Source organism: Enhydra lutris, unplaced genomic scaffold, assembly GCF_002288905.1.
Source record: "Enhydra lutris kenyoni isolate GAN:26980312 unplaced genomic scaffold, ASM228890v2 scaffoldscaffold35, whole genome shotgun sequence".
Classification (NCBI taxonomy): domain Eukaryota; kingdom Metazoa; phylum Chordata; class Mammalia; order Carnivora; family Mustelidae; genus Enhydra; species Enhydra lutris.
In genome coordinates this window covers 14,750,778-14,777,079 of record NW_019154119.1, presented here as the reverse complement: position 1 = coordinate 14,777,079, position 26,302 = coordinate 14,750,778, and the positions used below count along the sequence as shown (strand labels likewise).

The 26,302-nt window shown below is 53.9% G+C and overlaps 1 protein-coding gene across 2 annotated transcripts in view; it reads left to right on the top strand.

Annotated features, from left to right (window-relative positions):
* The window catches only part of LOC111154103 (growth regulation by estrogen in breast cancer 1), a 71,581-nt gene extending 45,279 nt beyond the window's left edge, over positions 1-26,302 (top strand). The window contains exons 18-32 of one of the 2 annotated variants that reach the window (XM_022513490.1): positions 126-241; positions 2,142-2,341; positions 3,681-3,770; positions 6,473-7,101; positions 9,902-10,004; positions 12,299-12,457; positions 13,388-13,530; positions 16,688-16,849; positions 18,563-18,767; positions 19,130-19,304; positions 21,507-21,725; positions 22,560-22,695; positions 23,650-23,850; positions 24,308-24,446; positions 25,604-26,302. In XM_022513490.1, the coding sequence (XP_022369198.1) occupies positions 126-241; positions 2,142-2,341; positions 3,681-3,770; positions 6,473-7,101; positions 9,902-10,004; positions 12,299-12,457; positions 13,388-13,530; positions 16,688-16,849; positions 18,563-18,767; positions 19,130-19,304; positions 21,507-21,725; positions 22,560-22,695; positions 23,650-23,850; positions 24,308-24,446; positions 25,604-25,767 (2,841 nt within the window). In that variant the 3' untranslated portion in view covers positions 25,768-26,302. Of the gene's footprint in view, positions 1-125; positions 242-2,141; positions 2,342-3,680; positions 3,783-6,472; positions 7,102-9,901; positions 10,005-12,298; positions 12,458-13,387; positions 13,531-16,687; positions 16,850-18,562; positions 18,768-19,129; positions 19,305-21,506; positions 21,726-22,559; positions 22,696-23,649; positions 23,851-24,307; positions 24,447-25,603 lie in introns of both variants that reach the window. The other variant, XM_022513489.1, reaches the window with a different exon arrangement.

Below are 26,302 nucleotides of genomic sequence, written 5' to 3'. Positions count from 1 at the left end.
GTCCTGTGAAGAACTGTCCTTTTCACGAAACGCTTCCGGTCAGGAGGACGCCGTAGAGCTGTCAGAGCTGGGCTAGTCCGGACGGGAGGAGGCTCGCCCGCCTCACTGCTTTCCATTACCCGCAGATGTGGCAGAAGATCGAGGCCGCGGAGTGGCGGCCTCAGACGTACCTGGAGCTGGAGGGCCTGCCGTGCATCCTCATCTTCAGCGGGACAGACCTGCACGGGGAGTCCTTACCGAGGTGAGCCGAGGGGCTGTGGCCCTGGGGGCCTTCGGGGAGCCAGCTGCCCGTGCCCGCGGCTCTGGGGGGCGGTCAGGCCGGCCTGCCGGTGCCTGACGGCAGGTGGAGTCTTCACGTTCACGGTCACCACGGAGTTGTGTGTTTATCTGACAGTTTTCCAGCCTGTGGCGGTGGAACATGTCTGAGGTCTGGGCACCATTCCCTCACTCGCAGACCAGCCCCTTTTGGGCTCCCTGGGCGGGGGGGTGGCTGTTGCTGGGCCCGTGGGTGGAGGTCTTCCAGCTGGGGTAGGGTCGATGCCTCTCTCGGTTTCTCCCCACGAGGATCACCGTGTGCGTTGGGGAAGGCTCTTCTGTTTAGGAAAGAATTTGATCATCTTGGGGGTCAAAGCTTCATTTCTCCCGGCATCTCACTGTTGGGATAGCGGGGCCCTCCCGGTGGAGGAGGTGTTCTGGGAAACGGGGAGGTGGCGGATGCCCCTCAGGAAGGGCTGGTTTCCACACACAGAGCTGACTGTCTCAAAGGCTGTCTTCTGTGGGAGACCACAGCCACACAGAAGTCAGCTGTGAACCCACTTGGTGTCTCCCGGGGTCTCTGGGCCGTCACATGGACAAGTAGACACTCAGGACAGAAGGCCATTGGGTCTCTAATAAGGCAGTTGCTTGAATGAGTGACAACAGTTTGGCTCCTGAAGGTTTACTTAATACTGTGGCGAGGGGAGGCAGCCATGCACTCTTCCCTGTAGAACAAAACGGTACGAGGGGACACTTCCTGAGTTCCTGTCTCGTACCAGATTCTTCTCAGGTGCTTTAGTTCGTTTTACCCTCACTACTCTAGCCCTGGGGGGAGGTCGTATTTCACTGTCCCCTTTGAGCAGTGAGGAAATGGGACTTAGAGACTAAGCGCAGGTGGCAAACCATGGACTCCAGGCTGCCCAACTCCAAAGCTGGGGTTCCTTCCCCTGGGCCACCCCACACATACACGAGGGCCACTGCACACGGCATCCTCGCAGGCCAGGTAAAGGGGGCTCTAAAACATTTGACCTTGTTTGTTGCATTTCACACGGATTATTTCTTCCATCCCTCAACTCCCTAAGACCTAAGACAATGCCTTAAGCCATCTTAAATTTGAGCAAGCATTTACTGAGCACCTTCTCTGTATTAGGCCCAGTGTTGACTTTCCATAGAGAATTTAGTCTTTGCAAGGGTAGCATCACTGTCCTGTTTTGTAGAAGAACAAACAAAAGGCCATTTGCCTGAGGTTGTAGAGCCTGATTGGAACCTGCATCTGCCTCTCTCCAGGCGCGTTGCCATTTCCACCCTACAACCCGAGCCCTGCGTTGGCCTGACCTCTGTGCCCACTCCTCAGCCTCTCTCATTGCTTGTTGGTGTCTGTCTTCTCAGACTCCTTTCTCATATGGCGGTGACTTGATTGTCAGTCTGTCCCTAGCATCTAGCACTGTCCTGGCACATTTTAAGTGCTGATTGAATCATTAAATGTCCGCTGACTGCATACAGTCCTCAAACAGTGTACTTAGATGGCTGTTACTTAATTCTCGTCTTTGAGATGAGAATCTGAGCCTGCAGGAAGTCCCCCTGCTTAGAAACGTTCTGGCCCTAGAACGTAGCAGAGCTGGGTTCAAGCCTGCTTTTCTTCTGGCCCGCAGACGCTCTTTCGATGACGGGACAGGGCTGAATCCATGGCAGGTGCCCCCAAGACGGTTACTTTTCAACTGACTTGGTTGCCAGAGGCTCACGTCTGGTGATCTGTGTTTCCGTTTGCGCAAGTCCAAGGGCCCTAACAAGGCGGCAGGGGGCTGGTCCTGATCCCATTCCCACCGGCACCGGGAGAGGAGCCTCACTGTACAGGACACTCGAAAGATACTATCTTTTTCCTCCAGGTCTCTGAGGTACTGCGACCTGCGTCTGATAAACTCCTCGTGCTTGGTGAGAACGGCGCTAGAGCAGGAGCTGGGCCTGGCTGCTTACTTTGTGAGCAACGAGGTTCCCTTGGAGAAGGGGGCCCGGCACGAGCCCTTAGAGAGCGACGCAGAAAAGCTGAGCAGCACAGACAACGAGGATGAGGAGCTCGTGACGGAAGGTGAGGGGTGGCGGGTCTGCCTGGCCTTCTCATCTTGGGGGCAGCGTGCACTTGTGCGGCCCTGGGGCTCGTCTCGTGGGCAGGAGCTCTGATGAGCGCGGTCTGGATAGGTCTTTGCAGGAGATGGCACGTTCGTGTTGCATTCAGATTTTGCTTCCTGCCCCTCTTTCTGGAGGTACAAGAAAATGGAAATCCCAACTGTTTCTTCCGAGCTCCAGAATTTTTAGAGAATAGGAAGGGAAATCGCGATTTCTCAGGACTCTGTTTCCTGCTCTGTGTGACTTGTCGGTGGCATTCCTGCCCCGGATGAGCTTTCCTCTGTGTGAGTCAGCGGGATGGGTCGATTATGGGGATTGATGATAAAAGGCCGGTTTCGTTCAAAGACATGAAAATCCAACACTCTATTTTAATAGGGCCCATGCATCAGAGCAGTGCCTGGGATCAGACTTGTTAATAGCACAGCAAGAGAAAAGACGAAGCTGTTGATAGAAACATGGGAAGCGTTCGTGGGGTGTGATGCGGGGTCTTCCCGCTGACTGTGTGACTTGGAACACCTCCTGCTTCCATTACTGGCTTCAGATTGCTCATCTGTAAGACAGACTAGAGGATCCCCTGGACAGACTCTGCTGGGGCTTGTAACGGCCTTGCACAAACATGACTGTGACCCTGACATTAAGATGCCTCAATCTCCCTGTTGTCCATGGGATGAATCCGCATTCCTGGCATTTTACAGCCTGCCTCTCTAGTCTCTCTGTTCATGCTTCTCACACTGTCCCCTGTGCTGTGGGTCACACTCAGCTCATCGGGGTTCCTTGGCTGTTCCCTGCTCTTGTCACTCTGGGCCACACAGAGGCTCTCCTGTGACTTCGAGCTCCCTCTCCTCTGTGCTTTACCTGGAAACCACTGCCAGCCCTTCAGGGCTCAGGCCGGGTCACTCCTTCCAAGAAGTCACCCGCTCCTGTTTTCCCGTTCTGGGTGGGAGCCTGGCTCCCGGGTCTCTCTGTGCTCCTTACACCTGTACCTGTGTGTCCTGAGAAGGAATCTGGGTGAGCCGGGAGCGCCTGAGTGGCCTGCGTTCCCCACTTCTGTCTCCTTGGGGCTCTGTCAGAGGCGGGTGCCTGCAAGATGGTAGCTGGGTCGACAGATGGATAGACAGACGCATGAATGGATGGTTGGACCCACGGATGGATAGATGGATTCGTGAATGGATGGTTGGACGCATGGATGGATGGACGCGTGGATGGATGCTAGGTGTGAACACACTTTGCAAACTCAAGTGCTGGGCAAACACATGAGATGATGATTGTGAGGCATTTTCAGCACGTGTGTCTTGAAACAGGCTCCACCTCAGAGAAGAGGAGCCCCGTGAAGAGGGAGAGGTCCCGCTCCCACGATTCCGCATCTTCGTCTCTGTCCTCTAAAGCGTCCAGTAAGTCTCCAGGTGGGAAACAGTGCACTTCTGCATGTTTCTTTTGGATATTAGAGAATGAGAAGAGATCTTTATTTTCACCTAGAACTGGAAAGAGAAGGGGATCTTTGAAAACCGGAGTTTCTTCAGGAGTGATTGTTTTTCTGGATTCGGGTCTGGGATGTGAGGAGTTTGGGCAGGAACTCCGAGTTCCTGGGAGAAGATTGTGGACTCTGTCCCCCTCAGTGGCCTGTGCCGGGTGGTGTCCCCTTGCTGCTTCCCAGACATTGTTGGTTTAGGGAATGAGTTGCTCCGAGGGAGGAGGGGGGCTGGATGAGGTGTTCTTGTTGAGTCTAAAGGCAGAGAGAAGTGCACCCACATTTCCCCGGGGGGAGAGCATCAGAAGGCAGCAGGTATCCCCTGAGCCCTGGACCCAGACCGCAGGGAACTGTGGGGAAAATGCCCAGTCTCTGCCAAAGGGAGGCTCGGCGTCTGGGAGCAGTCAAGACTGGCCCACATGAGACGGTATCGCCTGTCTGCCTGTTGAGACCGTTACCGAGAACCCACTTTGTATCTGAGTCCGAGTGGAAAGACAGGTGAGGTACAGCCCGCTCTCAGGGAGCCCGTGGTCACTCACCAGTGTGTGATGTGCTGCAGAGACCTCCTCGCGGTCTATGTGCACGCTCGCGCGCGTGAAGGGGTACAGGCGGGGGCAGATTTAGGGGTCGGGTGCGGCCCCTGCAGGTTTCAGCGAGCAGCTGGCCTGTGTGTCTCGGAGAAGATAGTCGGGAGGGGGCTTGGGCAGTGGAGGTGCGTGTGGCGTCTGGGCCCAAGACGCGGTCACGCGGGCTGCAGCTCCGTGCAGATGGGTGCCTGGCTGGGGTCAAGGCGCCGCTGTAGGGGTCAGAGCACACCAGGGGGTTTCCGGTCAGTCAGAAAGCCAAGTGCTATAGCCTCTGGTGTCCTCTGCCTCAAACAGTGTAGGGCACCCAGGGCCCCAGGGTGGAGCTGGCGAATGGGTGAGTGGGTGACTCTGTTATTCCGATAGCCAGAAATGGGGCTTTGTTCTTCCCCAGTCTTGATGGGATTGCTTTTTAGAAGGTTCTGGGGACACACTGCTCTGTGCAGTGTCTCCAGGAGTAGAATGTCCAGGCTACGAGCCAAGCTCTCTCCTTCTGGAGTTCTTCCGTTACGTGAGGTGACTTTCATACTTATCTGGCAGGGGAGGTACCCTAGTCACTGAGGTGACTTTCTTAGTCGGGACTCTTCAGAAGGGCCTGAGATCCTTAGGGGTCTCTGACGAGGTACTTCTCATGGTGTTGGCTGCTGTAGACTTCAGAGATGAGGGGATGGAGGCCCGGGGAGGTGAGATTTGGCCACAGCCACATGAGTTGGGGTGGGGACCTGGGTGGCCCTGGGTCTCATCTTTATAGACCGGTAGTTCCCCTGGATTGAACTGGGGACAGACCAGTGGAGGTCTGGGGTTGATGGAGAGAAACATCTGTGTGGGCGTCAGTCCTCAGGGTCCCACCAGGCCGGCCCTCACAACCTAGGGAAGCGGATGAAGGCACCGGGGTTCCCTTGGTCTGCTTTTGGGATCTTGTGCCTCTTTGATGTCCTTCAGGCCCATCTGTCCCCCTTGTCCCGGGCCAGGGCCCAGGTGTGGGTCCCTCACAGCTTCCCCGTATCTGCTCTTCCGCTGTCACTGTTTCAGGTGCCTCGCCCGAGGGCGAGGTGTCAGCCGGAGCCTTCAGCGGAGGGGGCTGGCCAGTGCCGCATTTCCTCCTCTGGTGGTTCCGGAAGCATCTGGAAGGGCAGGCTGGCCGCGCAGGCAGTTGCTGAGTGGCGGGGCCCCTGCTGGGGAGCTCGGATCCACAGGGGAGGTTGCCTGAGCGGCGTGGTGTGTGGGCTACGGGCTGAGCCAGGAGCAGGGGGCGGGAAGGCCTTTCTGCAGAGGGTGGTGCGGGGGTGTCGGGCCTGCCTGGTTCTGTCTCCTGGGGAAGGACAGAGTGAGGGCTGCGGTGCGGCGTCCTGTCTGCTCTGCTTTCTACGGGGCCCGCGGTCTGCAGGGCTGGTGCGAGCCGGTGCGCGAGGCCTGGTGTGTGAGGCTGGGGTGGTATGAAGACTGCCGGGTGCTGCCCGGTGTGGGGCGGCACTCACCCAGGTCTCAGCGGGGTGCACGTGGGGGAGGGGCAGAAGGAGGGCCCTTTGTGGGGGGCTGCTGTGCCAGCTGCCCCTCCTCTCCCGATCCTTCTGAAAGTTGGGGAATTCTAGCATTTGGTTGAAGCTGCTGAGTCCTGCGAGTCTCGCTGGTGGTTTGAGCTCGAAGCTGCCGCTGTGCTGGTGCTGAGGCAAGACGAGAGCCGCAGGAGGGGACAGCAGGGAGGGGTGCTCCCGGGAGCACCTGCACGGCGTGTGTGTGTGGCTCGAGCCCTCAGGCAGGGGCTTGTGGAGCAGATTGGGTCAGGGGGTTGCAACGGGGTAGCTTTTGAGGCCGCGTGCCGGGTGCTGGGGTGGGTGTGGGGTGATGCCAGTTCTCTCTCCGGCGAGCCATGGCTCTGTCATAAGACAAGAGCGTTTCTGTTGACCCAGAGGGGGATTTTGTTCGTGAAAGTTCCCGGTGATTGTGGGGTACGGGTAGTTTGTATCACAGGAACAGGAATGGTGGGTGCTTTGGCGAGGGTCCTTCCTGGGGCATGACTGACAGGCGCATCCCTCCCCAGGCTCAGCGCTGTGTGGCGAGTCCTCGGCTCAGCCCGGGGCACCCTCGCAGGGGGAGCGGGCCAGATCACCACAGCCCTGTGGCCCCTCGGAAGAGGCCAGGGCCCCCGGGGAGAGACAGAGGCCCCAAGCGAGTTGGGGGCCACCGTCGGTCATCAGCAGGCACAGCCCTGGGCTGGCCTCCCAGCCGGACCCTGGCCCGAGAGCCGGCCAGAAGAGCATCCAGGTGTCGGTCACCCCGTCGTCCTCCCAGCTATCCTCCTCGGGCTCCTCCCCCTCGTCTGTGGCCCCCTCGGCCAGCACGCTCATCCCGCAGGCCTCCCAGTGCTCCATGACCAAGGCCTGCCGGCAGCCCCCCGTCGTCTTCCTGCCCAAGCTGGTGTATGACATGGTCACGGCCACCGACAGCAGCGGCCTGCCCAAGGCTGCCTCACTCCTGCCCTCCCACTCGGTCATGTGGGCCAGCTCCTTCCGTCCCCTGCTCAGCAAGACAATGACGTCCACGGAGCAGTCCCTCTACTACCGGCAGTGGACGGTGCCACGGCCCAGCCACATGGACTACGGCAACCGCGCCGAGGGCCGCGTGGATGGCTTCCACCCGCGCAGGCTGCTGCTCAGCGGGCCCCCTCAGGTGGGTGCTGCCCCGCGGGACCCTGGGCTGCATGGGGGTCCTTGTGTTCATGCCTGGGGCAGGTTTGGGGCTGACAACATCCCCTTAGACACATCCTGCCATTCCCATGGCAGACCCTGCAGTGGGCGGGGGGTCGGAGGTCGGGACCTGCTGCTGCCCACGGCTGGCTGACGTCCAGGCTCGGGCCTCATGTTCCTGCCTGCATGATGTGGGGGCGGAGAGCTTCTCGGGGGGTGCTTCTCCTTCCCACGGCCAATCTGTGCCAGTTAGAAATACCCCCCACCCCGCCCGCACCCCTGCCCAGGGTTCTGCACTGGAAGGTTTTGGTGATACGTAACTGGGAGGCAGGAGGCCCGTCCCTATCCCAGCCTCTCACCTCATTGTGTTTTCCTAACGATGAAAGACTATTTCCGTTGTCAAAATGGCAGACATCTGCCACGTGCTGGGAGTGTGTGAAGATGACTGTGTCCGGTCCTGGAAGGTGCTTTGTCAGGACAGTGCAGAGGTGGGAGTTGGGCTCCAGAGTGGGCTCGGATTCTGGCTCAGACAATACCTGGCGCCCTGGGCAGGAGCCAGCCTTCTCCGTGCCCCAGTGTCCTCTCTGAGAATGAGGATAAGTGCGGCACCTGAGTCGGAGACGGGAGCATTAAACGAGAGTGTAACCCCAGGGCATCTGGAGGACAGCCTGACGGGGGGGGGGGGTACATGGGGTCAGTTACTGCTCTCTTCACCCCTGTCAGCACCATCCTGTCCCGAGCCGGGATGTGCTGCCTCCAGACTCAGCCTGTTCATTTCCTTATAGTCTGGTCCAAGAGATACAAACCCGCAAAAATGTGTATAAGAATGCTCTTTTTAGGGGTGCCTGGGTGGCTCAGGGAAGTCTCTGCCTTCAGCTCAGGTCATGATCTCAGGGTCCTGGGATCGAGTCCCACATCAGGCTCTCTGCTCAGCAGGGAGCCTGCTTCCCCCCACCCCTGCCTGCCTCTCTGCCTACTTGTGATCTCTCCCTGTCAAATAGATAAATAAAATCTTTAAAAAAAAAGAAAAAGGAAAAAGAAGATTGCTCACTTTAGAATTATTTACAATAGTAAAACAAACTGGGAACAGCCAAAGTTCCGTTGGTCAAGGTTGGTTGAAGAACTTCGGGTACAACTGTATCGTGCAGTTCGGCCATAGAAAGTTGGAGATCGATCTCTAGATGCTGACATGAAAATTTCTCTAAGATTTTACACTGAAAAAGTTGAAATTAAAATTGAAAAAAAGTTACAGAGTAATACATACACAGTGTAATATCAATTAGGAAAGTAAGCATTGGTGTGTATGTATACGTCTCTGTGCGTGAAAATACCAAAAAATCCCCGGCGGAATTGCCACTGAGGAGGGAGTGGGATTTGTAAACTTTCTTCTTCATCGTCACTCTGTATTTCTTGAATTTTTTTTTTTTAAAGATTTTATTTATTTATTTGACAGAGAGAGATCACGGTAGACAGAGGCAGGCAGAGAGAGAGAGAGAGGGAAGCAGGCTCCCTGCTGAGCAGAGATTCCCCATGAGGGACTCGATCCCAGAACCCTGAGATCACGACCTGAGCCGAAGGCAGCGGCTTAACCCGCTGAGCCACCCAGGCGCCCCTATTTCTTGAATTTTTTTAATGGGTGAGCGTATATTAACTTTTTGTAAATTTGAAAAAAGGGGATCCTGCTTTCTTCCACAGTGATTTTTCTGATGTGTTTCTCTTGTTTATTTTTCCTGTAGGCATTTGACCTTTTCCTGTTGCTTGGCAGGAACTCTTTGCAGGTTACACATGTTAATCCTTTGTCTGTTACTTGTATGGCAAATATTTTTTTCTAAAGGTTCGCCTGGTGGTATTTCATATTTTTTCCTAAAGTTAGTTATTTCTGTTCATCTACGTTTGTTGACTATGGACTGTGAGCCAGGCACTGAGCTGAGAACTTTGAAAGCGCATTCCCACAGCAACAGGGTGGGAGGTTAGCCCACAGGCTCCTGTTTAACCACCTGCGACCAAAGTGAACGAGGTCTCCTAGTGTCCTAGCCTGGTGTGGGGCAGACCGAGTGAGGGACTCTGTGATAGAAGGAAGACCAGGAGGAGAAAGCTCATTTCCTTTTCCTGGCCTTAGGAGGAGAGAAATGAGATGCCAGACTTTAAAATCTCACACAACAGAGTTTATTCTTTAATTAGAGACCTATCGATTAACACAAATAGCAATCTAATCATGCAAGATTTTTTTTGATTTTGAGAGCGAATGCAAGTGCATGGGGGAGGGGCAGCAGGAGAGGGAGAGAGCAAATCTCAAGTAGGCTCCACACCCAGCACGGAGCCCGACTCGGGGCTCGATCTCACCACCCTGAGATCATGACCTGAACCGAAATCAAGAGTTGGACGCTTCACTGACTGAGCCACCCAGGTGTCCCAACCTGAGATCTTTTTGAGACATTATTACGCTTTGTATCAGCAGTTCATCTTTCGACGCAACCTTTCTTCAATATCCGATTCAAGTCCTGTTTCAAACAGCTTAGAAAGTGTGGCGGGTTAGAAACAGAAGCGCGTTGTCATGATTTATAAGCGGGCAGGTCTGCTGCTACGGGAGTCTCTCTGTGGCCTGCCATCCTTCTTTAGGTCCCATGTCCTCTCAGATGGCTTTGCACACCTCTGGCTCCTGCTTTAACGAGGTGGGGTCTTTGAAGGGGACAGGTGACACGAAGCCTGTCCAGCGCTCCAGCCAGTGCCTGCACGTGGACAGGGCGTACTGAGCACCAGCTCCAGTTTTAATGTCTTCACAGATTGGGAAGACAGGTGCCTACCTGCAGTTCCTCAGCATTTTGTCCAGAATGCTCATTCGGCTGACGGAAGTGGATGTTTATGATGAAGAAGAGATCAATATCCGTGAGTTTTGCGTGGGTGACCCTTGGGCTTGGAATCCTCTATAGTCTGTTTCTCGGGTGACCATGTGTCCTTTACCCTCTAGATGGAATTCTCAGATCAGCGATCCCACTCATCCCAGGGGCCTTGAGGGCTGCTTTTATCTCTCCCTTGTTTGCCGTCATTTTGCTCAATATCAGAGTAGCGCCTGGGAGGCCTTTGTGGAGATAAAATTACTACACTAAAAATAACCGCTGTTTACTGCGTATCTTCCCGTGTCCAGCCCTGTGCTGGATCCTTTCCATAAATCGCCACATTTAACTTCCGGCACATCCCAATGAGAATAACTACTTATTTGCTGGTAAGTAACTCGCTCAGGCGCCCAGCTGGGAGACAGCGGAGCTGGAGCTGAACCAGATTTGGCGGCTGCCCGTAGAAGGCCGGGCTGTCCTTCGGGGAGGGTCCCACTCAGGCAGCTGAGCGCAGAGGTCTGTATCTTAGGACAGAATGGAAGTATATCATTTCTCCTTACTCAGGGAACAGAATTTGCCCAGAGGAAGGTAAGACAGCTGTCTTCTGCTCCCTACCTCACCTCCTCACTTGTTCCTCCAATGGCTCATCCACTTGGTCTGGTAAATGGATCTGATGCCTTGGGAATTAAAATTTGTGTGAGGCGTCCTGTCTGTGGGCAAAGAAAGGGAACCAGTATGTTGCCCTGACGTCAAAATAGCACGTCTTTTTTTTTTTTTTTTTTAAGATTTTATTTATTTATTTGTGAGAGAGAGAATGAGAGAGAGCATGAGAGGAGAGAAAGAGGGAGACGCAGACTCCCCATGGAGCAGGGAGCCCGAGGAGGGACTCAATCCCGGGACCCTGGGATCATGACCTGAGCCAAAGGCAGTCGCTTAACCAACTGAGCCACCCAGGCACCGTGAATCGCACTTCTTTTTATTTATTTTTATTGTATACATTTGAAGTGTACAAATGATGATTCGATACACGTATGCATTGTGAAATCACCACTACGACGAAGCTAATGGACATGTTCCTAGTTGCCATGTTCCCTGCAGTGTTATTCACATAGGCAAGACGCAAGAGCCACCGTATGTTGTCCGTCGATGGGTAAATGTCTATAAGCAGATGGATGGATGAAGAAAAGTGTGGTATATACAAGTAATGGAATATCATTCAGCCTTAAAAGAGAAGAAAGTCCCACCATTCCCAAACACACTTCTTTAGATGCTCCTGACTGTGTTTGAGTTTTGACTTAGAGAAAATTTGGAACCAGGGAAGCTCATCCATCCCTTAGTCTTTCCTTTGAAGGAAAGAGGAGGGAGGCTCTTTGTCCAAGCTCTGACCTTTCACACATTCCCCCCCTCACAGTTTGGAACTGAATTTCAGATGAAAATCAGCAGAACTGTTGAGTGTCTGTGTTCTCACTTTCTTGGCTATCCCCATGACAGAGATGGGATTTGAACTCAGTTTATTAAACTTCAAAGCCCATATTTTCAGAAATTCTCTTATTGCTTTGGTTTTCCCTTTGGGGAAGCATGGATAATTGCTGTTTAAGAGGTTTGTGAAGATTAAGATACATAAGCAGTGAGCATCTGTTACATATGCAGTAAACATGCCTCTCATCTTCTTTGTTTCTTCTCTTGTGGACATGCACTCTGCCCCTGTGTACATAGCATGGATATAAAAATCAATATATTACATAATTTGTGTTGGACCATCTAGATTTTTTTTCTTTTTTAGCCAACAAGCATTGAGTGAGCATCACAGATTACCCCAGTTATGACGTAAGATGTAAGATAGAATTTGGGCCATGAATGGTGTTGGCATTCAGAAAGGAGAAACCAGTGGCCTTGAACACTTAGGCTTTCTAAAGCTACAGTGGTAGGAGTTGGCCATATTAGCTCTGTAGCATTTAGATGGAAGACAAGAACAGGAACTATGTTAGGTTCCATTGGTGGTGGGAACCAGTGTGCTACATATGGGGGTGGGGAACGTGCTGAGGGGAAATGCAAAAGGAGCAGTACGTATATTGGGAGGGGCTGAAGTCAGCATGGGAGTCAGAAATGCAGGAAACATGGCACAGGCCACGGATAAAAGGTAGACCCAAAGGCACTTCTTGCTTCCTTACAGCAATCCTGAAAATGCGATGTGTTCCAGGAGCCTTTGAGATACAGTAGCGTCCCCCCAGGAACCCAGAGACTCAAGGACAGCTCTACTGCAAGCATTGTCCTTACACACATTCAAAAGTCAGTCATTCTCACTTCCTAGTTTGTCACTTGTCTGTGTTTCTACCAATCTTACAGATCTCCGAGAGGAATCGGATTGGCATTACCTCCAGCTCAGTGACCCTTGGCCAGACCTGGAGCTGTTCAAGAAGTTGCCTTTTGACTACATTATTCATGACCCAAAGTATGAAGACGCCAGTCTGATTTGTTCCCACCTCCAGAGCATAAAGAGTGAAGGTCAGCCTTACAAAGCTCCCGCGCCACATTCTTCTGGAGTACGTAGGGAGAGCCTCTGAAAGAGCTGAACTGTGTTGGCGATGAGCTCAGTTGTCTGGGGGTGGGAATTAACCAGCAGGGTCTGGGAGAGAACCGAGGTCACTGCCTCAGTGGACAAGTAAGGGCTCTTCCCGTGAAGGTGGGCTGGCGGCTCTGCACATGCGGACAGTGATGGGTGCGCTCCTGGGAGTGTGTCATGGTCAGGACATCCTCGAGGTTCTGGTTCATAGGGGACACAAGACACAGATGCTAATGTATGAATGGGGGTTGTCCTAATGAAATGCACATATCTCCCTCTCTAGCCTCAGTGTCTTGTTTCCCCCTCCTCCTTCAGGGACCACTGACTGTCACGGTATTAGGACCCCATAGGGTTTTAGGGTCACCGTCAGCAAACATTGGATATTAGTGGGCTAGTGTGATTTTTAGCACAGACTGGGAAAGTTGGATGAGTGGAAAGGGAAGGAGGATACTCACCCGTCTCTCACCCAAGAATTCTCTCTTCTATATCTCTGAAGCATTTTCACTGACCAGTCGTTCCCAGATACCAGTCTCTGGCTCAGGTTTGGGGTTAAAATCTCCATCTTACCAAGTCGTTGGGCAAACCAGAAGCTGTTCATCGCAGTATGGCATCTGCATATGAAGCTGGCAGTCGGTTTGCGTTGCCCGGGAGCGAATCCTTGAATCTGTGTTTACAGCCGTAGGTCCATTAGTAAGACCCGCTGCGACCACTGTCTGTTGGCTCCTCCCGCCAAGTCATCCCGGGACCCAGGCAGACGCGGTCACCCCAGATCCCAGCACGGAGCCTCGGTCCGCTGCGATCTGAGCGGGCAGCGGAGGGCGCAGCGGCTGTGCCCGTGGCCGTTCGGTGACTGTGACCGGTGTTTCCTCCAGACGGGGGCGTGTCCCGGAAGCCCGAGGAGCTGCATGCGCGGCGGCAGACGGCGCGGATGAGGCTGTCCAAGTACGCGGCGTACAACACGTACCACCACTGCGAGCAGTGCCACCAGTACCTGGGCTTCCACCCCCGCTGCCAGGTGGGCTGTGCTCCTGCCTGGCTCCCTTGCGCCCACACCGTTGGTTCTCTGTTCCGCTGAGTTTCAGTTGTCATTCCAGAGCGGGATGTGGAGGGTTCTGGAAGCCTCTGCTTCTTGGTCCACGTGTATCTCCAGTTCCCTGCAGTGATCTGGGCAGTGACTGCTGACGCCACAGAAGCGCCTCTCCTGGGATTACACATTTGCTAGTGACTGTGCATGTCTGCATTTTCTTTACATTCTAGCAATTTCCAAAGTGAGTTCAGGGCAGCAGACTGAGTGCTGATGGACCAGACACAGAGATGAATAAACTCTGTCCCCATAGTCAAGACACACAGTCTAGGGATGGAGAGATGCCCAGGCACAGAATTTCAGAACAGTGAAAAGCTGGCAGGAAAGGCAGTAAGGGCAAGCAGAGAAATTATGCAGACAAGGAGAGCTGTTTGCGCTTACCGAGCACCTACTGTGTGCCAGGCAACGTGCTGGGCACTTCTGATGTGTCGGTACTTCCTCTAACCTTTTTACGTAATAGAGAGTATATCGGTACTTCCTCTAACCTTTTCACGTAATAGAGAGTGACGCTTACTTTAGACACTGGGGTAAATGGGTAAGGCTAGGATGCCGGGCCCTGGCTGGTCACCTGGAGGTGTCCGTGTTTAAGCTACACCTGTTATCCATTCAACATGTGCCGGAGAGGAAACTCTCCTGTCTGGTTTCTTACTTCATTCTCACTAAAACCTTGCAAGGCAACATTACCTCCATTTTATAAATGAAGGTACTGTCTTGGGTGGGGAACAGAGGAGAGGGTTCTGAAGAATCAGTAAGGATTTGCCAAGGGGCCGAGGCAGACAGAAGGAGAGGGAACCGTGTCTATAGGAGAGGGGAGACATGAGGTCTTTGGGGGAATTAGAAGTGATTTTAGTCAGGCATCACTGGATGTTAAAGTACAAGGGGAGGGTGGTCCCAGGAGAGGACACTGGGAAGGGGTGTGGGCAGAGAGCCCGCCACAAAAGGCATCAGGTTCCGTCAGGACAAATACCATATGATCTCACTCATCTGTGGAATTTAAGAAAACAACAGAGGAGCACAGCAGGAGAAGGGAAAGAAAAATAAGATAAAAACAGAGAGGGAGGCAAACCATAAGAGACTCTTAACTCTAGGGAACAAACGGAGGGTGGGTGGGGGGATGGGGTGGCTGGGGGATGGGCATTAAGGAGGTCACGTGATGTAATGAGCACTGGGTGTTGTGCGCAATGGGTAAATGACTAAATTCTACCCCCAAGACGAATACTACATTCTATATATTAACTAAATTAAAATTAAATAAAACATTTTAAGGAAAAGCATCAGGTGCTGCAGGGAGGGTAGAACGGGGACCTTTCCAGGGAGAACTTCAAGGGGTGGCCTGATGTGGGCAGAGCTACATTTTGCATAGTCTCTTAGCATCCGTGGGTGAGTTCACGGAGGGCCTGTGAGCCTGGTCCTGAAGAAGGGGCAGGCAGGATTTTAGATGTAGTGTTTCATTTCAGACCTCGGTAAGGGAAAGGGGAGGAAGGAGTAGCTGGGACAGCTGGAGGTGGTGGGAGCCAGGACACCTGTGAGGCCCACAGGGGTGTGCAGGATAGCTCATGCCCTTGACTGCTTCCAGAAGGTTCTGCAGCAGCCTGAGCATGGGCTTGCCAGCTCTGTCCCTTTTGCAGAGGGAAACAGCACAGTGGCTTTAATTTTCCCAAGTCTGCCCAGCCTTCAGCTATCCCTGAAGTAGCATCAAGACTGATTTTTTTTTAAACTATTCAATTTTACTGGAGACAAAATTGGAGAATGCAGATGAGCAGTTTTTAAAGAATTAAAAATAGTAATTCTGTTTGCTCCAGATAAGCTGTCCTAACGTTTCCTCCTTGGAGATGAAATTTTTCTTTCAAAGCAGAGAAAGTATAAGCGAAAACGTTCCCTTAATTTTGAAATTTAAAGAACCGGTGGAGACTCACGGGTCTTAGTCATGGTCACATCAGTTAGTGTCTGCAGAGAATTAACAGAACTGAGGTCCAGAGACCCTGGGCTCTGGCTGGACTGTGACCCCGTGTCCAAGGGCGCTCAGGTCTGGGGGCTGTAGTCACAGTGGACTCAGAACCAGGCCACGTGAGGAGTGCTGAGGGGCCGCTCCCTCCTGGCCTCTCCAGCCTCAGTTCCCCCTGCTCTTTCCCTCTCTCTCAAGCCTCCCTGATCTTTTTCATGAACCTTCCTCAGCTGCATCTCCCCCCCTTGCTCCCTCCCCTACGTCAAAATCTATTTCTGTCTCATCTCTGTTCCCAGAGGGCTCTGCGGTTCTAGTGGAGCCATGGTAGGCGTGTACAGCCACTGTGTCCTGCATGGCCCACCCTCTCTGGGCCCTGGGGATTCTCAGGAGTGCGGGGCACATGCCAACTGCCAGTCTGGGGAGGGGCTGTCCGCTGGAGGAAGAGAGGGGTCAGGGAATAAGGCTTGGGCAGAGCCATGTGGCACGGTGGTCTGGGCAGGAGTCACACAAGGGGGCAGTGCAGGCAGACAAGGGGTGAGGGGACATGAGGCTAGGCCTGGGGATGGGAGCAAGCCCAGGACCTCTGTGTGTCAGTCCCCATGTCCACACAGTGGGGATGGGGACGGTACCTGCCTCATAGGATTGCTTGTGACGGCACTGAAGGGATGGAAGGGGGCCCAGACACAGTGAGTGTGACAGAAGTGTGTAAGCATAAGCAGTTAGTGACATGGTTTATTACTATGTTGTTATGCGTAATGCGTATGACGGAACAATGCATTCATTAGAGTTAAAAAGTGAGATGTGTGGTGTGAATGCCTTTGTCGGTAACCTAGCGCACCTCTGGGTCAAATCCAGGGTCCAGAAGGCGTCAGTGCCTAGAAGGGTGTCGCTGGGTGAAGCACGATCCGAATTAAAGATGGGGAGCCCTCCGGCCGAGTGGGGGGTGCGCTCGCGCGTGTTGGCCCAGGAGCAAGACCTGGGGGTCCACACTTCGTACCGGAGCCGGCCTGTGGGCGGGTTTCTCGAGCTGCGGGGCAGATGGCACCGAGCTTTGCATTTTCATGCCCGCGACGGGCCTGGGTTCTTCCAAGTGGTGGCGGCGGACTCTGCTGACAGGCTCTGTCCTTTCCCGTCACACCTCAGCTCTATGAGTCCACGCTGCACGCCTTCGCCTTCTCTTATTCCGCACTGGGGGCGGAGGTCCGGCTGCACTTCATCATCCCCAAGTCCAAGGAGCACCACTTCGTCTTCAGCCAGCCTGGGGGCCAGCTGGAGAGCATGAGGCTGCCGCTCGTCACCGACAAGGTACTGGCTCCTGGGCGGGGCGGGGGGTGCATTCTCGTGGCTGCGAGTGACCATTGCGCTGGCGACCTGGAGACCATGGCTGCCTCATGGGTCAGAGCAGGGGGTATGGGCACGGTGGCTGAACTCGGAGGAGGCTGGGGGCGCTGGGGCTTTGGGTCACTCCGACTGCGCTTTGAACCTCGCTCTGCCGCTCTCGAGTTGTGTCGTTTGAACCTGGCCCTGAATATTGCTGAGCCCCTGTTCCCTTACCTGTGAACCTGGGCAGTAGTAAGTCCTGCAGGAGCTTCCCGTGAGCGTGATTTGGGGCGACTGACGGAAGGCCCCTGCACGGTGCCTGGACGATGACAGGTGCTCCCTAGATGTTTGTCCCTTCCCCATCTTGTCTCTACTGCTGTTACGGAATGGTTGAAACTGTCCGAGGCGGTAGAATCGTGCAGTGACTGGCCCCCCGCCCCCGGGGCCTGTTACCTGGACACAGCGACTGGTGTCTCACAGCCAGCATCGATCTGTCTGTCCTTCTCCTCTGCCTTCCTCTGGTATTCGGAAGCGAATCCCAGATGGGGCATCACGTCATCCATAAAACATGCATTTTCTCTCTTTTCAAGAGGCTGTTCTTCCCGACTCACTGTCTCTGTGACCGGCCTCCTTAGGGGCACTGCTCCCAGGGACGCCTGCTCTGGCAGATGAGCGCGACCACGCAGGCTCAGCTTGCTGGCCTCCCGCCGGCCCCAGCCGGTGTCAGCCTGTTGTGGAGCGCTGCTCTTCCTTCTCTGGGTGGCGGGGCCAGGAGGATAGGGTTGAACAGCGTTTCAGGCCTGGCAGGCTTTCACCAAGCATCGAACACATTAGCAAAGAACCAGTGGGACCTTTATTATGGGGTGTCTCGTACCCCGTGGGCTGGGGTAGGCTGTTGCCCCGGAGGAGGATTTTTCTGTTACCCCGCTCACTTCTCCAGCCAGCGCCCACCAGAACTCCCGGGCGCCAGCTACAGCACAGCCTTACGGCAGGTCCTCTGAGAACCTCAGAAGGAGTACAAGACCTAGCTCAGCCAAAGTGGAAGAAAACATAGCTATTTATGTAAAAGATTCACACCCCGAGTGGATCAGGAGCTAGGCTGTATGGATAAGGCATTGAAGGACTTGAAGACATCCAGAATAGCATGCACTCGGCACACAGCTGATGCTAATTTGGCAGGGTAATGCGTTTGGGTAATTGGGAGATGCTAGTTGGGGTTGTGTAAGAAAACCATTTCCAAACGAGCACTGACTTCGCTTCTGATTTTCTGGGCTAGCAGCTTGGGCTTGGTCCCGGTATGTGGGGACGCTGGCTTGGATGCGCTCACTCGTGTCTGTGCTTAGCCACCGGGTGGGCTGGGGGCTGGCACATTAAGGGTGGTCGCTGTGGGATGCCCGTCCCCGCTCTGCTCCCTGTGGTCTCTCCTCCTCCAGCCACCAGCCCTGGCTCATCCCTGAGAGGGTTCTGAGAGAGGGAGCATGTGTCCATCCTCTGGAGGCCAGGCTCGGAACTGGCATAACCATCATTTTCACTGTTTTATGGGTAAAAGCAAGGTCCCAGGGCTAAGCTGGATTGCGTGAGTGTGGGGATAGGCTCCATCTTCTGATGGAAGGTGCTGCAGCGTGACCTTTCAGAAGGAGGGGAGTGATTGTGACCATCTTTACAAACACTTCCCCTCGTGATTCCTATGTTTTCCAGAGTCACGAGTATATAAAAAGTCCGACATTCACGCCAACCACCGGCCGTCACGAACACGGACTCTTCAACCTGTTCCACGCCATGGATGGTGCCAGCCATTTGCACGTGCTGGTTGTCAAGGAGTATGAAATGGCCATTTATAAGAAATACTGGCCCAACCACATCATGCTGGTACTCCCGAGTATCTTCAACAGTGCCGGAGTCGGTAGGCATTGTTTAACTTGCCTACTCGGTAAAATTTCTGAGACTGGAGACTTGGAAGAATATTCTAGAGATGAACGTGCTTAACATTTTTCATCAAGCTTTTTGATTTTTAAAGCTGTGTTCATCTGCTGGAATATTCTTCTTTGATGTTTGGTTATTTAATTTACATTCTCCGTGATTAGCAAGGATAAGCTGACCCGTGTGTGTGCAGGTTGGCGATGGAGGTGAGGACCGGACCACCGGGAGGTGGCTGGTCTCGGGGTGGGCCTTGATGAGCTGCTCTAATTTTGACAGGGGCTTTGCCCCCAGGCGGGTGTCCACGGAGCAGAGACCCGAGAGTGGGAGTGGTTTGGGCCCTTTCAGGTGCCGCCCATTTCCTGATCAAGGAGCTGTCCTACCACAACCTGGAGCTCGAGCGGAACCGGCAGGAGGAGCTCGGGATTAAGCCGCAGGACATCTGGCCTTTCATCGTGATCTCCGACGACTCCTGTGTGATGTGGAACGTGGTGGACGTTGACTGTGGTGGGGAGAGAAGCAGGTGAGCCACCTGCCCCGACCCTGTCCCCTTTCAGCCGGGGATTCTCAGCCACCATCTGAGGACCACTGGGGACACCTCATCTTAGAAGGCTTGGCGTGTGGTGGACAGGGCCCTGCATGGGGCAGCCTCCTGTTCCAAGCCCAGCTTTATTTTGAGTTTTAAATTTGTTAAAATTGTACTGATGTCTAATCCATACAGAAAATCACAATATGTATAGTTTAGTACAGAATATCTACGGGGGCGTCTGGGGGGCTCTGTCTGTTAAGCCTCCAGCTCTTTGATTTCAGCTCAGGTCATGATCTCAGGGTCGTGAGATCGAGCCCTGCGACGGGCTTCCTTTTCAGCGGGGAGGCTGCTGCTCTCCCTCTCCCTCACTCCTTCCTCCCGTTCAGGCTTGTACACACACTCTCTCTCAAAGTAATAAATAAATCTTGGGAAAAAAATGAAGCATCCACAAAAAAGGCAGCATGAAACATATCCGGAAGTTTTCACACACCGAACTTACGCTTAACCAACTCCTGTGTGAAGAAATGGAGCCTCACGAGTGCCCCAGAATTTCCCTCCTGTGGTCTTCCAGAGGCTGCCCCCCGCCCCCAGCCTAACTCCTAACGCCCAGGTGTATTTTCATTTGCTGTGCCACATTAGGGTAACAACTGAAATCTTTTTGGGTTCTCGTTTCCTCATCTTTTGAAGGGGCACTAAGACCTGTGCTGGAGGTCCGTCGTGAGGGTCACCTAGACTCTGAATGGCCTGGAGGTGGCTGTTAGAGCAGCACGAGGTGAAAGAGGCTCTCTGGCTACAGACACCCAATGTCATTGGGAAAATAGTTCCTTTTGTGATTTGTCTTAGGAATGTTTCAGTTTAGGGTTGCCTGGTTATTTTTGGCTTGTTTTTTTTTTTTTTTTTTTTAAAGATTTTATTTATTTATTTGACAGACAGAGATCACAAGTAGACAGAGAGGCAGGCAGAGAGAGAGAGGGAAGCAGGCTCCCTGCTGAGCAGAGAGCCCGATGTGGGACTCGATCCCAGGACCCTGAGATCATGACCTGAGCCGAAGGCAGCGGCTTAACCCACTGAGCCACCCAGGCGCCCTTGGCTTGTTTTTATTTAAAATTTTTTTAAAGATTTTATTTATTTGAGAGAGAGAGAGCACATGCATGCATGAGCTGGGGGTGGGCAGGGAGAGAGGGAGCCTGATGTGGGGCTCGATCCCAGGACCCTGAGATCATGACCTGAACTGAAGGCAGACAGACCCTTAACCAACTGAGCCACGCAGGTGTCCTTTCTTCGTTTTTTTAAAGAGACATGATGTTCATTTACTTCTTTTATGTTAGCGATATTCTTGAGAAATAATGACCGTTGATCACTGTTTTTCTAGAAAAACATTTTCTGAACGATAGAGCTGCCCATGGCTTATGGGAGCAGCGATTCCGCCTTGCTTGCCATATTCGCCCAGACGCTCTTCCAAAGGCTAGAGCGTGGCCAAGAGCTGAGACTGGGAGAGAACTGGCTCTTATTCTACCTTCCTGAAGTCCATTCTGAAGCAGCAGTTAACGCCCTGGGATGTTGGGACTGGCCAGGGCCCTGGGTTTACTGAAGCCCCGTGGAGTGGGGAGCAAGCTGTGGTCCAGAAGAGTTGAGCTGTGGGCCTGGGCCCAGCTGCTCGCTCTGGAGTCCCTGCCATCAGCCCCCTCCTTGGTCATCAGGTGTCTTCACAGACAGCAGATGCTGGCAGGTGGGCTGGGGGCTGGGGTTTATACACCACCTTCCTCCTTCCCGTTCCCTCACTGGAATTCATGGCCCAAAGCTTCATGCTTTCCCCGCCACTTTAACTTCAGGTCTGCAAACCAGAAATGCCAAGTGTTTTAGCACGGGATGGAAAGAAGGGCTTTGGAGACACACAGCGCTGTTTGAATCCAAGCCCTGTTGAGTCATACTGGGCAAGTTACTTGGAGCCTTTTTCCCTCCTTGGTAAAACGGGGTGACGTGTCCGTGGCATGAGATTGCCGTGAGGATAAGTGACAGTACAAGTGACATGCCCAGCATGGTGCCTGGCACTCAGGGATGGTCGTGGTGGTTGCCACCCACGGCCACCCTACCCGCCGGCACGTGAGCTCCTGTTGGAAAGCGGCCCCCTGTCCGGAGGGCCTTGCTGCTGTTTGTGCCTCAGCCCAGGGATGTCAATCTTCCTCTTTCGAGCAGGGAATTTTCCTGGTCAGAACGAAACGTGTCTTTGAAGCACGTCATGCAGCACATCGAGGCGTCCCCCAACATCACCCACTACGCCCTGATTGGCATGCGGAAGTGGTCCAGCAAGACCGGGAGCGGTGAGGTGCGCGAGCCCTTCTCCCGCTGCCACGTGCACGACTTCATCGTCCTGAACGTGGACCTGACCCAGAATGTGCAGTACAACCAGAATCGGTGAGTCCTGCCGGCGGAGGGGCAGTCAGCACCGCCCACGGGCCCAGAGCCCTCCTCTGCCCATGGCATTGGTCCGACCCTGCTTTCAGTCCTCAGGTTTTAAAAAAAATTTACATCGTATAACTTCGTGGAAGGGAGGTTTGCATGAGATGATGCCGCGTGCTTCCCCGTCCATGTGATACTTTACTTAGTGATTTATATATGCGCTGCATTGTTTCTCTGGCTTTTGGGCTCCTTCTTTCAACACATTGCTTTAAAGCTAAAAAGTAACTTCCATGTGATACTCTCTCCTGGTCTAGCCACAGAAGTGCTCACAACAAGAATAACCCACGGGCCAGTGCTTACTGGCCCTCTGTGTAGGCTGGGCAGTGGGCACGCAGCCCAGATGGCCCCCCTAGGAGCTTCGATCTGGAAACTAGGCTGCCCGGCTGGGAATCTGGGTTCTGCCACTTAATGTCTTTGCATTTTAGGCGCAGGCTTCCATCTCTGAACCTTGTTTTCCCAGCTGTAGAAAGCGGCTCCTGTTTTTATTCTGGGCAGTTTTCGCTCTAATCAGTAGATGAAAAGGTGTTTGCGGGGTCCCTCACGCAGCACCTGTAGATGGGTCCGCCCGTGGGAGTGTTTCTGTGGTGTTCACCTTTGGTGCGCTCTGCCTGCCTGGTGCAGACATCCTGCAGTTGGGCCTGCCCTCCTTGTTTTGCCTTATTCACTCGCCTCTGTAAGGCGGGAAGGAGCCTACCCCGCCTCCGCAGCAGGGGCGCCCCCTCCTCATGGCTGGTGGGGGCGTGGCGGGGCCGCCTCCAGTCCTGTGTTCTGCCCTCTGCTTCCGCGCAGGTTCATGTGCGATGATGTGGACTTCAACCTGCGCGTGCACAGCGCCGGCCTCCTGCTCTGCCGATTCAACCGCTTTAGCGTGATGAAGAAGCAGATCGCGGTGGGCGGGCACAGGTCCTTCCACATCACGTCCAAGGTGAGTGCGCCCGCTGAGTCCGCTGCCGGGGGCTGTGTGGGCTGCAGACTGGGAGCCGGGCAGAGCCCGGTCTGCGGGGCGGGCCGGGGAGTGTACAGCCTTGCAGCCCTGGGCAGATGGGCCTTTGGTAGCAAAGTGTCCTTGCGACAAGCAGCACTAGAGTGATGCGTGTCACAGAGACCTAACCATGAGAAGGGCAGGAGTGGGAGTCTGTGTGAGTGTCCCTGAGAAAGTGACATTAAAGCGGAGACCTGGAGGGTGAGAAATGTCTTCACATCCAGGTTTGGGGAAGGATCTGGGTAGAGGAGCTGAGCAGGTGGGAGGGAGGAGGTGAGTATGGAAGAAGTGTACCAGGCAGGGAAAGAGGCAGAGATGGGCTGGAGGGAGCAGGCGGAACCTTAACAGCCATGGGAACATTCCAGACTCTCCCTAGGAGTAATGAGAAGCCGCTGATGGGTGTCCACTGGAGGAACCTATAAGCTTTATTTAGGTCAACAGTCTCTCTGGCTACAGCTTGGGAAACGTGTTGGCTCTGGAGTAAGAGGTGGTGGGAGAGGATGGCCAGGGGTCAGCAGGAAGGGCCATGGGGGTGGGTGGGAGGTGGACAGGATCTGGGGACAGGGGAGGCTGACCCTTCCTGGAGATTCACATTCTTAGATTTGGGGGGGAGAGTCCCTAAGGTCCACGGGTTCTCTTGATTTTTCTAGACCAGATGGCCAGTTTTCTGATGGAATGCTAAATGTCACACTTCTTCCCGATCTCGTTTGTTAATTTCACACGTCTCACTTGGGGAAAACCCCAGTTTTTCTTAACAGAGAATTTTATGGTTGAAGGTTGGGTTCTCCACTGCCAGCCCTACCATGTGACAGAGTCTTTTGGGCCAGGGCCACTCCCCACAGAAGCCTGGCTGGGGGGAGTGGCTGGGAGTGGCTGACACCTCGCCTCCCCACGCAGGTGTCCGACAACCCCGTGGCCATCGTGCCCGCCCAGTACATCTGTGCCCCGGACAGCAAACACACATTCCTCGCGGCCCCCGCACAGCTTCTGCTGGAGAAGTTTCTACAGCACCACAGTCACCGCTTCTTCCCGCTCTCCCTGAAGAACCACAGCCACCCCGTGCTCTCCGTTGACTGCTACCTTAACCTGGGATCTCAGGTGACTTTCAGAGGGTGTCCCGCTGAGCCCTCGAGCCAGCGGAATTCCTAAAACAGATGCACCGCCGTCTTGGACTCGGACTTTTACCGGCTACTCGGCCCCTTTGCCTCTGGTGTTTGCCTCCCTGTGCAGCTGAGAGAGCTTGAACGCTCTGCCCCGATGCCGTAAGTTAGGGATGAAAGCCGACTCGGAGGCCAAATCGCTTCTGACTCTCAGATGAATTAATGAGTAGATGAATCGGGAGAAACTTCCTGGAGTTGATTTTTAGGATTTAGATTTAGAAATGACACTAAAAAATATCGTTCTTATCCCCCCTGCAACACCCTCCCCCACCCGGCCCCAGCCTTGAGCTTGACCAAGCCGTTAGTATTTGCTAGATGGAAAGCCCTAGCCTAGCATCCTGTGGTTGAGGATTTTGGGGAAAATGACGGTTTCTCTTGGATTTCTTCTTTTTCAGATTTCTGTGTGCTATGTGAGCTCCAGGCCCCATTCTCGGAACATCAGCTGTTCTGACTTCGCGTTTAGTGGGCTCCTGCTATACCTCTGTGATTCTTTTGTGGGAGCCAGCTTTTTGAAAAAGTTTCATTTTCTGAAAGGTAACTGCTCATATGTTTTACTCTGGATCTCGATTTGAATGCCTTTCCTTACCCAGTGCATTCGAGGAGGTGACTTCTGGCCCTTGTCCTTATTTGCCAGTGGGTACACTGAGGTTCAGAGAGGAAACAGGACTGCCCCAATTATCCAGGAAAGTCCAAGGAGGCTGATGCAATCCCAGGGCGGCTCTCGTTCCCTTGTGTCTGTAGATTCAAGACACATCCCCTTTCTCTTAGGCAAAGGGATAATTTCGACTTCGTGTTCCTTTTCAGCCCAAGTTCTTAACATCAGCACCTGGTTCCCTCCATTCCCTCCTCCCGGTGCCTGAGCTCTTCCTCCTTGTCTTGGGGATACTGCCTGCTTTTTGCCTTTCGCTCTGACCTTCCTCCTTCTGCAGCTGTTGTCGTGCTAGAGCGGCGGAGAGTGACAGACATTCATCCTGTAGGGCATAAAAGAACGGGCTTCCGGCCCGCTGGGATCCCTCACCGATCTTCACGTAACATTGGGTGTCTTCACTTTGACCTTCTGGAGCAGGTGTTTCCTGAGCACCAGTGCTCTATAAGGCTTGGCAATAGTAAGAGGTTTCTAACACCGTCTGCCTTTGGGAAACATTTTGTGTAACAGGAGGACAGGACATGTGGATAGGAGGGAGGCGGACCAACAGCAAACCAGAGGGATGGACTGACAAGGCGAGGAGTGGAGAGGAGGGAGAATTCCCAAGGCTGGGCGGGGAGGGGGGTGCTGCGTTGGGCCTGGGTGCAGGCAGCTTACGTGGGATGAGAAGGTAGGGCCCCGCTGGGAGGTGGCCTAGCACGAGGCAGTTCACACAGTGCTGGAGCTGGGAACACTTGGTTTGCAACTAGACCCTCCCGTGTGTCCGCTTCCGGTTCTCCTCCCTTTGTTCCCCCCACTTCTTTCTGGACCTTTCTTCTGGCCTCCCCGTTGTCTCACCTGCCAGATCTACCAGCTAACCGTTGCACTGTGCATGCTGCTAAGATAATGCAGCGTTCCAAAAGTCGCAGGAGGCCACCTGGAGGTCTGGTCCTTCCCTCCCAAATAGCATCCCGTTTCCTTACTGCAAGTAAATGCAGGCAGTCGCTTGCCTTTGGATAAACTCACCTGTTTTCCTCAATGCCTCTGCCATCGCCCGTGCATACAGGTGCCACCCTGTGCGTCATCTGTCAGGACCGGAACTCCCTGCGACAGACGGTGGTCCGCCTCGAGCTGGAAGACGAATGGCAGTTCCGGCTGCGGGATGAATTCCAGACTGCCAATGCCAAGGAAGACCGGCCGCTCTTCTTTCTGACAGGGCGGCACATTTGAGGGTGACAGAGGCAGGTTTTCTGCAAGACCGGAGCCTTCAGAACCTCATGCGCTCGAGGCTAAAGGAAATCCGAGACCCCTGGGGGCTTGACCAGGAGTGGCGCCAAGATTGGTGTGCCGCCCCCTTGTGCTGTACGTTGGGGACCCCGGGCCCGGAGGCGCACGGAGTCTTAGCGAGAGCAACGAGGAGGAGTTGGCGGCAAGCAGGAGGGCGCCCCCCTGCCTCCCGGGTTCCGGGCCAGGCCACGTGGCCCTGGGCTCTGTTGAAACCTGTTTCATGAAGAACGAACTGTCACCTGCTGTCATGTCATCCATGTGCTTCCACGGACAAACTTGACTTTTCTCTTAGTGCTAAAGGATCGCTCTTGGATTTTCTCGTAGAGGTGCCAGTATCTTGGGCGAAGGATAGGATTTGGGCTATGTGGGTTTCCTTATCACCTACTACAAAGCAGTATTCCAGAAGGACATTTTAAGTACAACGGCTGGACACAGGAAGAAACTAACATCATTTCCCAAGAATTATGTAATTGCCTAC